Raw genomic sequence first — 16,821 nt, 5'->3', positions numbered from 1 at the left:
TTGAGGTTGTTACTTATTTTAAGAACAAAGATAGTTATTTTTTTTATTCACAAGATGAAATAGAGTTAGAGTGAAATAGCAATTACATAACCCTATGTTTGGAGAGGTCTTAAATTTGGACATTCAAATACAGCCATTCTCTTAGAAAGATATTGTCATTCTCTTAAGTTTGACAAAAAAGATATTCACATCCATTAAAATTTCAAAAATTTCAGAAACCTTTCCTAAAATTTTAAAAACCTCCACTGATATTTAATTTTTAAGATATTAATGCTCTTCAAAGGTTTGTTTTTTTACAAAAAAAAAAAGAAGCTTTGTGTATTTCTAACAAATCTCAAAGGAGATATAGGAAATTCTTAAAATCAGATTGAAGGTCTTTAGGATTTTTAAAATATCAAAGAAGGTGAGTATATTTTTCTAATATCTCTAATACTATAAAGGAGATTCTCCTTTAGTATAATCTTTCAAAAATATCAAATTTATTCTTATAAATATCAATAATTATTTTAAAATATCACTTTAATTATCACAATTATCCAAAAACACCCTTATAATTATATCAAATTTATTTTATAACTACTAATAATTATCTCAAAATACTTTTATAACTATTTATAATTATTCAAGAATGCTTTTATATTATTTAATTTTTTGTTATATTTTTTATAATTATTTTTAAATTATATAAAATAGAGAGGTATGAAGCACGCACTACTTAGTTAAAAGCTGGAGAGGGGTCGTTTTTATTTTTAATTTTTGTTTTGTTTTGATTTTAATATTTTAATTTAATTTTTGCGAAAACAATAACCAAACTATCATCAATAGTTAAGCCCACTGGCGTAGCCAACCCACCAAATAATAGCAAGTCTCAGCCTCTCAGGGTTCTCTTTCTTTCTCGCCTTTCAGATACCCCTTCTCTTACCGCCGATTGGTGGATAAGAAGGTCGTCGCCCGACTCCGGTAGTGTTTGTTTCTGCCAAGAGCTGAACCTCCACTTCCAGCAGGTACGTTTTCTCTGTGTTGTTATAACGCAAAGGTAAAATTTTTCCTGAAATTATATATTTTCCCGAAAGCAATCAGGGCCCTAAAGATTCATTTCGTTTGTTACCTTTTTAGGGTTTATTTGTTTCGTAACTGTCTTTCGTGTTTGTCGAGTTTTCAGGTTTGTTGTTCCTTCCGTAAGAATCAAAACATTTCGGAGAGGTTCTCACCCACTTCCGCTTCAAGGTCAGGACTCAGGATCGTTGAAGTCTCTTTTTTTTTTTTTAGGTTCTCTGTTAAAGGTTTTATTATTTTTTTTTTTTTGGGGCCTTTTTGTTCTCCTTGGGTTGCGGGAAAAATTTTGTGAAAAGAAAATGAATCGAAATTGTGTGAACTGCTAGGTATTGTTTGGTTAGAATCTTGGCTCTGTTCTTATAGCTTTCGAGAGCAACAGGTAATTGTTTTTATTTTTTGGCTTTCAGAGGCATGAAGACGCACTTTTAAGATGCTGACCGAATGGTGCCCAAATTTTCTCCTTTTTTTAGACCCAATAAATTGGAAAATCCCGCTTTCTTTAAAACAATAAACTACCAAAAGAAAAAAAAGAAAAGAAAAGAGTAGGACTCATTCGTCTGCTCTTTATTTTCCTCTCTCCCAGGGCCTAACGAAGACTTATTGTTTAGATGTTCAAAATTAAATAATACGAAGGGAAGTTAATTTTTTTGCTTGTTTTATGTTTTAGGTGTGCTTAAATTCTTCTCAGCGTGTTCATTGGATTCATATTCTTTAGGTTAGACTACTGGAGGATTTTTTTTTTCCAATTGATTTTCAAAGAATCAGTGCTGAGTATCAAGAGAGAATGTCAGCAAGAAATCGCGGACCTCCTCTACCAATGAAAGGTGTCCCTCATGGTGGGCTACCTCCTCCTAGTCAGGAACATCTGCTTGGTAGAGGTCTTGGACCAATGCCACATCCTGCACTGCTTGAGGAAATGAGAGAATCCCAATTCAGGATGGGTCCCAGGGCATTGCCCCCTCATCCAGCCATCATTGAGGAGCGTCTTGCAGCCCAACATAATGAAATCCAAGGGCTCCTGCTTGATAACCAGAGACTGGCGGCAACCCATGTTGCTCTTAAGCAGGAATTAGAAGTTGCCCAGCATGAGTTGCAGCGGATGGGTCACTTTGCTGGTTCCTTGCACGCGGAAAAGGACATTCAGATGCGAGAAATGTATGAGAAGTCGATCAAAATGGAAATGGATCTTCGTGGGGTGGAGGCCATGAAGAATGAGCTTTTGCAATTGCAGGCTGATATTAAGGAGCTCAGTGCACTGAGGCAGGATCTTACTGGTCAAGTTCAAGCACTGAATCAAGATTTGGTTAGAGCAACTGGTGATCTGCAACAGGCACCAGCACTGAAGGCAGAAATCGAGACTATGAAACATGAATTGCAGAGAGCGAGGTAATGATTTGTGTGGTTATTATTTTAATGTACTTGTTATAAATGAGATCTTGTTGTTGCATCTAAACATATGCACGTTGATTGCTCTTGGTAACTGGGTAAAACAAAATGGTTAAATAAATGAAAAATGATATTATTCATGAAGATAAATGAATTATGAGATTATGCATTGGATCTCTGGTAGTAGATCCATGATAAAAAGTGCTTGTAATCGTTCTAGAAGAAATGAAATGAAAGATTCGGTATGCTAGGATTGTTATTGTATAAGGTCTACCCAATGCTAGATGCAGAGGTGCATGCTAGATCGATATGAACATGCTGCATGGTAATATATGCTACAGGGATTGCTTTCTGTGATATGACTTCATGTGCTTTTGTTGGCATAGGGCTGCCATTGAGTATGAAAAGAAAGGATATGCAGAGAATTATGAGCATGGTCAGTTAATGGAGAAGAATTTGGTTGCAATGGCTCGGGAGATGGAAAAGCTTCGTGCAGAGATTGCGAATGCAGAGAAGAGAGCACGTGCTGCTGCTGCTGTTGGGAATCCAGGTAAGTGTTTTTTTCATTGTTTATTGACTTGTTAGTTGGTAAGAACTTGAAGATAGGTTTAACTTGGTTTATGCTACTGCAGGTTATAGTGCAAATTATGGCAATCCTGATGCTGGTTATGGAGGAAATGCTTATCCGGCCGGTTATGGCATGAATCCTGTGAGTTCTTGATTTATATTTTTAAATGACCTCAATTGGTGTATATGCATGCTTGAGGGGTCTTTGAGCATGTATTGTATATGTTATTATATCCCTCTGTTTCAGATGCAGGCTGGTGCGGAAAGCTTTCCTCAATATGGACATGGACCAGGTTCATGGGGTGGATATGACATGCAACGAGCTCAAGGACATAGATAGATTATTTTGCGTATCGTCTTAGCTGCGGTCTTCTGGTCTCACATTTTGGATGCCTGCACACTGGTACATTGGGCTGCAACTTATTAGGTGTTCAGATTTGGGTTTAAAGTGTTCTCTCAAGATAGACATTGTGGGAAATGTTGTTGCCTTTGTTGTTTATCTTGAATGTTTGAATTCCTGAAACTATGGCAGTTATATTAGTCTGATGGTGCAGTAAGCTACCATTGATTTGATATTTTCTGATGGAAATACTTGCGCAAAGCTGTTCAATTATTCAGTGCATTTTAATGTGATATTATGTTCTTTTTTTTTGTGCGTGCACACATGGATGTTTCTTTTCAGAAGATGTGGGTTTTGATTACTTTTCAGACACAAGAATCTTTGTTTGTATGCTCAGCCAGTGGTAATTTTCTGTAGTGTGAAGAAGTTGGTGTTGGCATTCTTGTAACTTAAAATACATGTGATAGAATGTGAGCCAAGTTATTTGATGGAATCATGCAAACACTGATGGGTTATTTGCCTGCAAACGCCTTGGATGATATCATAGTTGGCTTTGACCTTCCTTGAAATTGTCACTGGTGTATCAGCTTGGTTTTAGGTCAATATGATTGGCAACTTGTGATTTTAATGCGACGTAAGTACATGCTAGATTCCTTGACTTTGCTTCTGATGAGGATGTCCTTGCATATTTGTCAATGTGGTGAACAAATCTTAGTTACTGACTGTCTTTTGGAGAATGTTCCTGTCATGATATCAACCACCTGTTAGGTCATTGTGCCTTACAATTGTTCTTCCATCTTTGAGTTATGATGCCTTCTCCGTTTTCAATATTTCTGCCTTGGATTAGAGGAGCTTCTTGGTTTTGTGCCCTTGAGAGTTATACAAACAAATGTGGATTTAATTGAGTAATTTGCACTAGCATAGGAGATGTGGTTGCTTCTGGCACTTGTGACTAAATTAAGGAATATCAGTATAATTTCAAGAATGGAGAGTTAGTTATACTTGTGGATTCATTTAATGTTGGCAGGTTATATGTATTTTCAAATTGCAAGTTTCTTTACATTCTCACTTTTGAGTTTGACATTCAGTGCAAGGTTTAAGGTTGTACATGACCCAATGAAGCAGTCTGGGAGGGTAGAACTGCATAATGGGGATTTGGCTACTTGTTGATTGATTGTGGAGTGTAGGTCTGACCTACCCATGAGGAGGTCAGGAATGAACAGTCCTCGGAAGGATGATATTTTAAGTTCCAATATATCTGCATCAAGTGATTTTTTTTTTTTCTAGGTTTTAAGAAGTAAATTTCATTCCTTTGGGGAGCAGTATGTATTCGTTGTTTAAAGCTCAATTATTTTGTTAGTCTTGTTGCTGCCTGAATTTTTATGTAAAGAAAATCTGCAGGCTTAAGTATTTTAGTTGCTGACTCACTGTTCACTTGTTAAAAAGCTATTCTCCTCCTCTTCCTCTTCTCTTCTTCAGAACCTGTTGCAAGTATCTTTGTAATTTTTATAATTGCTTTGTCCGTCCGGTGTTTTGGGTTTAGTCATAGAACTGTAGAAGTCTTTTGTCCTCAAATTGAGCTAGATTTCTCTGGTTATTTTGGGGTGTCCACTAGGTCTGACTTCCCTGGTTTCCTTGCTGTGTGCGGCACCCTACAGTGGTGAAGAGGATTGTCGAGAACTGCGTTTCTCTGTTTATTTTACTGCTCACTAGCTCTGCCATTTTCATGGTAGTTTCTATTGATATTTAGCTGAAATAGAGCAGCAGAGGTAGTGAAATGTTTTGCTTTGTAGTTGCATTTCGTTTCCTCTGCGTGGAATACCTGATAAGCATCTTGTTGGTTCTCTTCATTTCTCATCTCTAAGAAAGGTGCTTGTCTTAATTGTTTGGTGTTAACAATCAACCAGCTTGGGGCTGGGCTTGGGATCTTTCATTTGTTCAACTCAATAGGCTGCTTATTAGTTACTACCATCTTGAGTTTCACAACTACTGCCAGGGATTTACTAACTTTAAGAATGAGTTAATCGGCATGGCTGCAAATCGTAGTGTTAATGGAGTTGACGACTCTCTTTTCCCATTTCCGTGTGTATCCTGGGGTTTGATCCCCCTATGGGGTGGAAACAAGCAGCATACAGCTGCAAATGACAAGGCCTCCTAGGGCTTGGTTTGTTTTTCATATTCTTCAGTCAAGGAGTACATGCTATAGTGAGTTCAGGTTCTGTCCAAGTTCCATCTCATGTGGAGCTGTGCACCCAGTTTACCAATTGCAAAATCTTCACTGTTTTTGGGAATCTGATTGTCAGCATGACATCAGCTGGAGACAACTGGATGAGTTGGGTTCATGTTTTTAGCTTGTGAGATGCATCTTCCATTCCTGTTGGGTTTGTTCTGCGGTGCTGGGCATGAAGAGGAGTCTTATTTTATAGAAGGATATCTCTTCATGTCTCATTTCCTTTAGAAGTTCAGCTAATGAGCACTGAGGGAATCTTATTGGATGCATGAAGTATGCTGGTCGTCATCGGCAAGACATGTTCAACAGTGAAGCTCCAGGATGAAATTCTTGCTCAAGTAAGTGATATAAGTATCTGATAATATCATCCTGTTCCATTTTATACTCGATTGGTTGCAGTACTCTGGAATCTTTTTGTACTTTTTTGTTGTACATCCAGTTTGGTAGATTGATGTGGATTCCTTTTGTAGCTGTACTAGATAGTTTATTTTCAATGCATAGTTGAGCCTTGGTTTTTGACACTGGCACATTTTTCCCCACGAGCAATGTCCTCTGGGTCTTGACGTTGGGGCATTAGGAAAATACTGCATAGGAGCTGTCTTGAAGTGGGCAGTGTTTCAGATTGTGTGTCAAGACTTTTAAACTGTCTGCTGGTAGAAAAACTGAAAAGGTAAGCTAAATAAGCGGATGTGTGGTTTCATTTCACACTTTTTGAAATTTATTGTGGATAATGTTTGCTATTGACTGGTTGGGGGGAAATCTAGTTCTTCTTTTTATTATTTATATTTTTTATCCTTTTCAGAAAATTGGTTTAAGACTATTCTTGTACTTACCCTTGTTACCCCCCTCCAGATAATAGTCCAAGATATATATGCATTTTATATTTAAAGCATTTAAAATATTATTTTGAAATATGATTTGTAACATTTAAAATTATGATATCTTAGCTTATTATTATCTTTTACATGCACATACGCCTCGCAAGTTGCACTTTTATTTTTTATTTTTTATGTGAGTAGTCTACCTCTGAAAAAAGAAGAATCAGTTTTCAAAATATTTTTTGAATGCTCAGAGGATGCATGTGTATAAGACATTTTTTTAAAGCTGCTGCTGTGTCTCTCCTCTGGTGACTGTAGAGCAATTGCAGTGGCACTGATAATAGAACTCTTTACGATGACTATAGGTGTCTTAAGAGTGTATTAGAATAGGGTTTCATTAAAATGATGACTTCTATCAATTGTTAGAAAAAATATATATAAATAAATGAGAAATGGATGGGCCCTTACTGAAGGATAGCTAAGTTGTGACACCATGTTTTTGTCCTGGTGGCCAATGTTGTGAAATTTCAAAAAACCATTGCACTTTTGATTTTTTTGAGAAAATTTCATGCTTGAAGTTAAAATGTCAACTAGTGCTGTATCAGGAATTGATATGGATTAGAAAATATCAAAGAGTGCCATATCAAGAATTGATATGGGTTAGTTTGAGATTTTGGAGTTAAGTTTTTTTAGCAGTTGGTTGTTTTTGTCTTGGTCTTTGACTGACTCGGGTCTTGGAGAATCATAGATCAGTGCCTTTTTTAGGATCTAGTGGTTGATAGAGTGTACATAAGAGATTTTAGGAGTGGAGGAGAGCTTGCATCTCTTTGGGGGGTTGCTCCCTCTCTCTCTCTCTCTCTCTCTCTCTCTCTCTTCTCTTATTTATTTATTTTTTAAGAAATCCTATTAGCGCAGCTGAGAGGTTGGAGAGGACAAGAATAGGTTTTTTTTTGGTTTGGCATGGGTGATGGCAAGAGGGATCATCTTGTTAGTTGGGAGATGGTTAGCAGGTGCAAGTCAGAAGGGGCTTGGGTTTTGGGAATGTAGTGTCTAAAATATATTTTGTAATGGAAAATTTTTGTTTAGGTTGCCTTTAGAAACAACTCCCTTTTGGCAGAAAGTTATTCACTATACATTTGATATGTAGGAATGTTCTTCATTCAATTTTTCACTCCAACCCAATCCCATTCTGTGAACAAAATGTGACATAGGAGTAAGTATGGTTTTCATTGCAATGGGTGAGATTGTTAGGGAAAGTGTTAAGCTACTTACGCAAGTACTTGAAGCTTTTCTCAAATCTCTCGTTTTTTCCTTGTACTTGATGCAAGGTTAGTAATGGTAATGCCACTTGTTTTTGGGAGGATCCTTGGGTTGGAAATATTTCTTTGATAGCTTTGTTTTCCCCTTTTTTAGACTTCCCTTTAGGCATAATGCTCTTTTTCTTTCTTTTTATTCTTTGGAAGGTAATTTTGTTTCATGATTTTTCCCCATTTATTCTGGTCTCTTACGGGAGTGGTAGATGAACTTGTCAGTTTGAAAGGGAGGAGGGCCTTGCTTCATTTGTCCCTCATCCTGAGGCAATGGATAACTTTTGCTGGTGAAGTTTTGCTGTTAGTAAAAGAAAGAAAGGGACAGTGTTAATGGCTTTGTGTTTGCTATGCTATTCTTTGGACTTTGCAGCCAGAAAGGGGAATAAAATCTTCAAATATCAACTCATGCCTCTGGCCTTCTTATTTGTTATGGTTTCTCTTGCTTTCCTTTGGGCCTTTGACTGATATGCTGCAAAGAGATTGGTGGCAGCTGCCTTGTAGCTTTTGTACTATCTTCTTCTTTGTTAATAGATATGTTTTTCTATAAAAGAAAATTCCCTTTTTTGACTCCTGTGTTATTTTTTAAATTAGATTTTTTTTTTTTTTTTGGTGTAAAATGATCCCGTGCACTTCATATTTCTTGGTTGAACAAAGGGAAGTGCGGTGAAAGAGATTTGGAGATTAATGTGGTAAGGATATTAAATAAATGGAATGTATAACTTAGGTTGGGGTATTACCATGGTTTTAAATAATGGCCGTTACGATCCGTTACGCACCGTTACAGTCTGTTATACTTACTGTTATGGCAGCCAACACTTTGATTCGTCTTTTCTCCTTCAAATCCACCCAACTTTCTCACGATTCCCTGCTTTCCTCCTCTCCCAACCACTTGTCCTTGGCAGATTTATCATTCCAAAGACTGAAATCAAGAAATTGTACCTTTGATTTGTTGTTTGAAGCTGAAGAATAAGAGGGAACCCTTTGTTTACAGTCGGCCATCACTTTCCCTCCTCCATTTCTTCGAGTTCGAAGGCTAAGATCTCCCCCCCTGGAGCAGTCAAACTGTCGAAGGCTTAGATTCCACCCCCCCCTCGAGCAGTCGAAGGCTTGAAGCCCTGTCATAGCCTGTTCGGAAGTTGCAGGCCAGCCCTGCAGCAGCTCCACCAGTCACCACCTGCCCGATCTCCTTTCTGGTCTTCGAGAGTTTTAGTCTTGGAGTGGACTCTTTGAGACTCCTCCTCCAGCGCACTCTCTGTCTCTCTCTTGATTCGTGTATCTTCAGGTTCCTTTCTGTTTCTCTCTCTCTCTCTCTCTCTCTTTTGTTTCTTGTTTGCTGAAACTCTTAAACTAGTATTTATTTATATATCATATCAGGTTTAGCTTTAGTTATTTCAAGTTGTTATTTATATATTATATTAGGTTTAGTGATAGGATTTGAGACTTACGCAGTTTAATAAATAAAATTATGCTGAATAAATACCTAAAATATTAAATTTCCTAATAGCTAAGATTTGAGAAATAAATTTAATGGTCTTAAAATAAATATATTATATATAAATAGTTAATATTTTTTCTTATTTTATGACTTATTTTATTAATAGATGAAATTTCTAATATTTTAAAATTTTAATTATTTAAAGATTTTAAATAAATGCTACTTATTATTTTTAACCAAAAATTATATTTTATTTTTATGTAATAAATATTTAAAATTAAAAGGACTATTAATAAAATAAGAGTCATAAAATAAGAAAAAATATGGATGTAGATTATGAAGACTCTCCACGTCATTCTTTTTGGTGGTGACATGTGCTATGTTGGAAGTTTGTAATATTGTATTCATGTATTCAACTATTGATACCAATCATTTTTCAAATTCATGTATGTGTATATTGAGTATTGACTCATTTTTAGTAATTTTATGTCTCTAATTAATTGATTCTTAATTTTAATTACATTTCTACATTTTTTTTTTACCCATTAAAGCAGTGCAAAATATAAACAAATATGGCTTTTTTTGTAAACAGCGCACTAAAATTAATACAAAAGTCATATTGGCTATTAACAAGCATTTGCAGGTTGAATAAATGAGTTTCATGCTTATTTTTCAATTTTAGCGTGGTTGTGCATGTGTGAAAAAAATTCACGACTGTTACGCAGCTTCCCGTTACATAACACCTGCGTGTCCCCTGTCCAGCAACACCCGTGACTGTTACACGGCGTTACCCACAATTGTGATTTAAAACCATGGGTATTATATACTAGATGGGGGTGTGATTGGGTATTCTAAATACAAGAAATATTTGAAGGAGGGAGTATGGGCTTTGGCAAAGTAGAGTTGTAGAGAGCTATGGTTGAGGAACAAGAAGCCAAAGATGTATATTTCTTTCCCTCTAGCCAAACTTTCAAATTTAACAAGATTATCAATCCTTTGGTTTTCACTGATGGCACATTTAAAGTGTTGGATCATGGATGCCTAGAAGAACACCAAATTGAAGAGTGTTACAATTCTTACTTGAATGTAAATATACTATTTGTGCTCATTCATGTAATGGAAGGTTGGCAATAAATTCTGGAACCTAGTGGTCATTGCATTTGGTGTGATGTTGCAGTGAATGAAATATTAGCTGATCATATGCTGGTTAGTAACTATTTCCAGACCCTCTCTTAGGTGGTCAGACCTCGCTATGGTTCAACTTTACTAGAATTCGCACAAGATCTGCTTCTAACCTATGATAAAGCTGGGAAAATTTGGCACATACTACTATGCTATTTTGTGCTCAAGACCTCATCGCTTACTTGTTCCAATCTGCACGATAGACGTTATATGTTATCATGCTATGCCCAGTAAGGGTGCTTGGTCCCTTGAGAATTTTGTATGTGTATGTACAAAAATTGTTTATGTGATCATGCATTAGGACTGCAGTATCTATGGGTTGGGTATGTAGGAATGGGCATGAATTTGTTTTTTGAGTTTTTCATATTCTTCATTTTATTTTTCATTTCATTCCATTTCCAACCCATTTCATTATGGGAACCAAGCGTGACAGCTATCAAGAATGTACTGTCTGACTAGTGACTACTTTCTGAAGATGGAATGCTTGTATTTTATGATTTTTCTAGTTGAAATTTTTAGGTTTTGATTCTTTAATTTATGGCTTATGTGAATTCTGCACTACATTTTTATCTTAATTTGGTTTCCTCATTTAAGTAGTTCTTTGGTGAATTTCTTGTATGTTCTTTTGTTGGTGAGGAAATTAATAACCAGAGTTGCGTCCCATTATATTTTCCTCGCTTGCCTAGTATGAATATTCTTGTTTTCTATTATGTTCTCATGTATGTTTGATGTTGGAATTTTTATTTTTTCATTTTCAGGTTATCACCATATATTTGACAATTTGTACCTTCAGCCATTATGTATTGATATCTGAAATTCATGAGGTATGTCCACCGGTTCATTAACATTCTTGTTTTCTTTTTCTTTTTTATTTATTTACATGTTTTGTTATAGTGGTCTCCCTGATGTATGGTCCCAAAAAAAAAAGGCAGAATAAAATCATGCGTGGTTGTTTGGCACATTTATTGTTTGTTTTCATTGCCCTACCAACTTACGCAATCATTCAAATTGCATGGATTAAATTAATATCCTTGATCTGCATATGCTATTTGATGATCTGATTGTGACCCACTGTTTAGATGAGTAGTTTGATTAGTTTCCTCCTCATTTTTTATGTTTTACAGAGGTTTGGAAGGAATGTATTTCATATAGACATTTAAAGTGAGATGAGCATGCTTTACAGATACAGTAAAGCTAGGTATAATTCATCATTTTTTAAGACGTACATGCAGGTTGGGATTTAGACACGGACCAACAGTTCACTTAGTTTGCAGTTGCTTAGCATTCTGATAGTGCTGAGCAACGACTGACCTTGATTAGTAGATAATAATATGGGAAAATTGAATATTGGAGCATGCTCAACAGCCACTTACTTGTTCTAACTGAACAGCCTCTTTTTCAGCTATTCTATCACACCACTAATAACCTGTCCGAACCAGCCTGCTCAATTGATCTTGTGAGATCAGCTAATTTGAGGCAAAGCCAACGTCAATAATTCATTGTTTCTAGAAGGAAATGGGCTTTACAGAAGGATAATCTCGTACTTCTTGATTCAACCCCACCTCCACACACAAAGGAAAAGATCTAAAAAGAAAACCTTATCTCTTTCATTCTAGATGTTTATTCAGTAAAGTTTATGATGTCATGAGGATTTCTTTGTTTTGGTTAACATTGTGTAGTATCTCAAGTTCATTTTATGCGTAGTTCATTTCCCAGTCATACCGTCGGGATAGGTCATGCTCTTTTAGATCCTTGCTCAAGAATTATAGTTATTCTTCATTCATAATGAATCTAATACAGCCACAAAATAAAAAAAAGAAAGGCAGCTCGATGCACAAAGCTCCTGCGTATGCGAGGTTTGGGGAAGGGGCCGACCACAATGGGATTCCATTTCTTTAGGAGTCTCAATGAAAGAGAGGATGATGAGCTTACTCCAATATTGAGCGTGTTGGATTCCTTTATTCCTACTATGAGGGGAGATGTTAGACTTTGGGTTGGGGTGTCTTCAGTGTCTTTCTCTTCGAAGGCATTGCCCCCAGATGTTTGTGTTTTGTGCATTAACAGTTAGGGACTGCTTCTCATCTCTTATACTGTTTGTTTACCTGGGGCATATGGAACAGGTTTTTTGGTATTTTTCGAGAGAAAAGTGGTCTTGTCCAAAGATGGCGGAAGATCTTTCAACTGTTTCTTGTAGGGGGTGTGGAAGGTGTAAGGTCGCTGGTCATTTGTCGAGATGTGTGGTGTTCTTTTTTTTTTTTTGTAGGGCACCTAGTTGGAATGGAGAGTGCATATTTTTACTGGGAAGGGGTTGAACGTATCTCTGCTTTGGGGGAAGATATGATGTGGCTTTCACAACAGGATGTTTTAAGGGAACCTGTTCTTTGGATGTCCAGCTGTACTGAAGGACCTTATTATCTTGGTTGTACAACAACAACAACAACAAAACCAAGCCTTAGTTCCACTAAGTGGGGTCGGCTATATGAATCCTTTTCCACCAATTTATGCGATCATGGACTATTTCTTTTGATATATTCAAGGATATTAAATCCTTACTATCTCATCCCAAGTTATTTTAGGTCTATCCCGATCCCTTCTACTACCCCCCCACATCAACTAAATCACTCTTTTTCACAGGTGCACTATGTGGCGTACGTTGCAAGTGTCCATACCATTTGAGTCGTCCCTCCCTTATTTTATCTTCTATAGGAGCTACACCTAACTTATCACGAATATGTTCATTCTTTAATTTGCCTTATTATCTTGGTTGTGTTTGTATTTATTTCTTATCTTTATTTTTGCTCCTCCTCCTTATTCTAATTATCTTGTAACATCTTTATTTCTCTATAAAAAGTGTAAAGAAATTGAGAACTACAATCGAATGCTAAAATGAAGTTGATAAAGAATGGATAGGACCCTTTTGTTGCTGTTTTGTGGACTTTGGTGAGTTAAAGAAGTGCAGTGGTGATAAAAATTTGAGAGAAGTAGATAACAAGGTCTGGTTCCATACAAAAGGGAGTTGAAGGAAAAAGGAGAAATAAAAGGAGAGAGTTAGAAAGAACAGAAAGGAGAATCAACAAGAAAAAGATTAGAAAGGAGGAAGAAGAAAGGAACAGAAGAAGGTGGCGCACGTACAGAGAGGGAGAGGGAAACATAGTGGACTCTGAAATTCTATTCGAAGCCAAAACCTAACTCCAAAATATAACTATGAAATTTATTTGTATCCTACAGCTAATTAAAGCACATAATTGCTAATACAATCTAGTATAACATAAAAGTTAAAACCTAATGGCAGTCGATGACCACACAAATGTTTTGTTATTCAAACTCTTAAAAGAATCTCCTTGTCCATAGGCTTACCAGTAGCTAGACTGCCAATGGATTTATACCTTTGTGGCCTTGACTGTTTTGTCCATAGGCTTACCAGAAACTAGACTGCCAACCGATATAAACCCCTGTGACCTTGTCTCATATCAAAGTATTATCCAAATTGTAGAAAAAAATGGAAATAACTAGGCTACATCAGAATTTTTTTGGTAATTGATTTTAGAAGCCATTTAATGTAACATGACCATCAACATATATAATTATATGAGAATGCTGTAAAACCTTACCCAGATTGGGAGTTTTCTCCAATTTAATGCTATTACTCATACTTTTAATAGCTATTATTGTACTGTAAAGAATGCCAATTTTTTTGTGAATAAATGGTAGAGATTAAACAAAAAAATTTCAGCTAAACCCCCCTCCTGCTGCTGTTATTACTGCTGCATATGATTTGCTCACAGCAGTGCTGGCATCAGCATTGTACAGACGTGTGTAGGAGTGGTTTGAGCTTATGCTGTGTCCAGACCTTCAAGTCATTTTTGTTGATGGCTTTTGCTCACAGCAGTGCTCACGCAGGTTAGGGACTTGGGGTTACTGGGTTAGGGAGTCGGGAAGGGGAACTTTACATAGTCTTACGGTTTTTTTTTTTTTGTGTGATTGTGAAGTGTGAACTGTGAGGGTGACTGGTGAGGCCTGAAACTCCTGAAACCCCACAGCCCACGCAGCACCTATACGAACCCCACCGCGTCTCCTCCTCCCAACGCTATCAGAAGCTCAGAGTCCCCGCCCATAACCGTGCAGCACCGCCAGGCCACCGCTACTACTACTATTACCATGTCCCCTCCCATTTTAGATTATAATATTCTTGAACGGCCCGTAGCGATGCAACACCACCGGCGACGACTACCTCTCATCGGGCCTCCGAGAAAACAACCCACCGCGGCGGAGACGGCGAAGCACAATGCTCCTCGTTCGTCTATTTCCTTTGGCAAAATCCCACGACCCACTGTGACAAATTCCAAGAAAGAACCGACGGCACCGGCTGCGGTTTACTACTCGCACCTGCTGTCGTTCTTGGAAGTCGAAACGGAGTATTCTTTCCTTACGCCGTGGAGTCGGCAAGAAGACGGAAGGGGGGGTTCCGGCGGCGGAGGAAGGCCGTACCTGCAGCTTGAACCCGGTTCGTTCTTCTCTTACGACGTTCACCCGTCGTGGACGATTTTTGCAGACATGGAAAAGTTTCTGGAGAGTGTGGGAAGAAGGAAGAAGCACTGAACTGAAATTAACGGGTCACTTGCCGGGTGACCCGTCCAAACCCACTTAACCCGTTTATAAACGGGTTGACCCGTGACCCGCCCAATTATTAAATGGATTAACTTTCTTAAACCCGAACCCGTTTAAAATGGACGGGTCCGGGTGACCCGACGGGTTATGACCCGTTTTGCCAGGCCTAGATTCGGTACTTGGCCGTGTTGGTGGGATATTGCAACTGGTTGTTTTAAAGGATTGTCTTTTTCAGACTTGCAATGTGAGTGGAGGGCAGTGCTATTTTGATATTGTTTCTTTTATATTCTGAGGAGAATTTCTTATGCCCTTAAATATTTTTTTTTTAATCAAAAAATAAAATTAGGCGCTTTATGAAACTTGGACTAGTTGTGAAGTGGTTGTAGTGATTGTGTTGTAAGCATTGAAGTTGGAAGATCAGGAACATAAGCTGATGATGTAAATATGTTCAAGATTTTTTTTTTGTTTAGGGGTTTTCCTTTCTTTTTTTTGGGGAGGGGGGGGGGGAGGGCGATTTGTTTGTACAAAGGGGGACGGGGGAAGTACCACTTGTTCCACCCCTAGTAAATAAGAGCTTGGGGATGATTTATACAATTTACCAGTATTACTTGAAAGCAAACAGGATAATCTGGTGATGTTATATGGACTTGGTAAAATTATAACATGGCTACGAGCACATGTTCCATTTTTTGAGATATTTTGAAAATAAGAGTTACCCATGTCTTGTATCCAAGAGTTGACGCTAGTACTTTGAAGTGAAATAAGGGTCTTGGTACTAGAGATATGGATAAATTGGAATGTTCCTAGAGTTGTATTTTAGGTGTCTTGCCTTGGTGAATGAATGGTTTCAAAGTGACTGGCAACATTTATAGATGCTTAAAGCTACTCATATGACCTTGTTTTGCACAAGTTGAGGTCACTTGATATTTGTGCGCCCTGCATTACTTTTTTCTTACCACCCTTAGTGGACGTTTTAAATAAAGAAGTATGTTTTTGATGGAGGAGAAATTGTACTGGGCCCTGCATCTGCTACCCAAGTGCATGGTCAAGTGGAAGGGCCAGTACCCTCTATAAGTTCTCTTGTTGGAGTTGATTGTGCCATAGATTGGTTGGCACAGGATGTTCAATGAAGTTTTTGGACTTCAATATTTTTTTGTTTTAAGAGAAGGATCCTAGCATATGATTAATATTATGTGGAACAGGTTAGGGCCTATGTTAACATCCAAAGTATAGTATGCCTTTCTTCTTGCATCAAGTATGCCTGTTCACCATTTGCTTTATCACAATAGTTGGATTGTAGTTCTGGTATCTCCAAGAAGCAATTTTGAAGCACACATTAGGACGTGAGATTTGCCTTCTAAATGGTCATGCTGGCGTTCTGAAATTCATGAGCACACAATGTGGCGCAATTGGAGGCAGGTAATGGGAAGTACTAATGTCTTTATTGTGAATGAAGGGGTATTGACTTTGGTGGACTGAATAAGGTACGTTTTGTTGGAAGTCTACTCATCCTTCCTTTCCTTCATCTTGCTTTTTTCTTTGTTTTTGTTCTCTTTGTAGATGGCTAGTTCTTTTTCTATTTGTTGTTAAAATGTGGGGTGTGTGTGCGTGTATTTTCTCATGTACATCAGTTTCGGGAAATTTTTTAGTGAATTTGATTACTTATCAAGAAGAAAGATTAAGAGACGTCGGCTAGTATTATAGTTGGTTCCTGTAACAAAGTGTTGGAAATGCTAAAAGAAATTCAAGCAATTTGAGGGTTGAGATTTTGGTAGAGGAGATGAGATTAGAAAGAGGCTAGCTATTTTAGAGGATAATAAGTTATTGCATATCTATTAATTCATCCAAACCTGTACATGTCTTTTAAAACAGTGCATGAACCTGGCTTA

At 37.3% G+C, this 16,821-nt stretch overlaps 1 protein-coding gene and 1 pseudogene across 12 annotated transcripts in view; both read left to right on the top strand.

Moving 5' to 3' along the window:
• Positions 1-831: 831 nt before the first annotated feature.
• LOC131157050 (protein FLX-like 1) overlaps positions 832-16,821 on the top strand; it is a 16,477-nt gene continuing 487 nt past the window's right edge. Inside the window, exons 1-7 of one of the 12 annotated variants that reach the window (XR_009137207.1) lie at positions 832-1,004; positions 1,163-1,227; positions 1,724-2,442; positions 2,829-2,992; positions 3,075-3,151; positions 3,263-3,412; positions 11,083-11,148. Coding sequence is in view for 6 of the 12 variants with exons in the window: in XM_058110914.1 (XP_057966897.1) it covers positions 1,841-2,442; positions 2,829-2,992; positions 3,075-3,151; positions 3,257-3,349 (936 nt within the window). In the remaining 6 variants the exon portion in view is untranslated. Of the gene's footprint in view, positions 1,005-1,162; positions 1,228-1,723; positions 2,443-2,828; positions 2,993-3,074; positions 3,152-3,256; positions 3,658-11,082; positions 11,149-16,821 lie in introns of those variants that run through there. The other 11 variants (XR_009137217.1, XR_009137204.1, XR_009137211.1 and 8 more) reach the window with 11 other exon arrangements.
• The window catches only part of LOC131148821 (probable sodium/metabolite cotransporter BASS1, chloroplastic), a 16,288-nt pseudogene continuing 13,997 nt past the window's right edge, over positions 14,531-16,821 (top strand).

This window comes from Malania oleifera, chromosome 1, assembly GCF_029873635.1.
Source record: "Malania oleifera isolate guangnan ecotype guangnan chromosome 1, ASM2987363v1, whole genome shotgun sequence".
Lineage (NCBI taxonomy): Eukaryota > Viridiplantae > Streptophyta > Magnoliopsida > Santalales > Ximeniaceae > Malania > Malania oleifera.
Note: the sequence above shows the minus strand (reverse complement) of the source record. Positions and strands in the feature narration are given on the sequence as shown.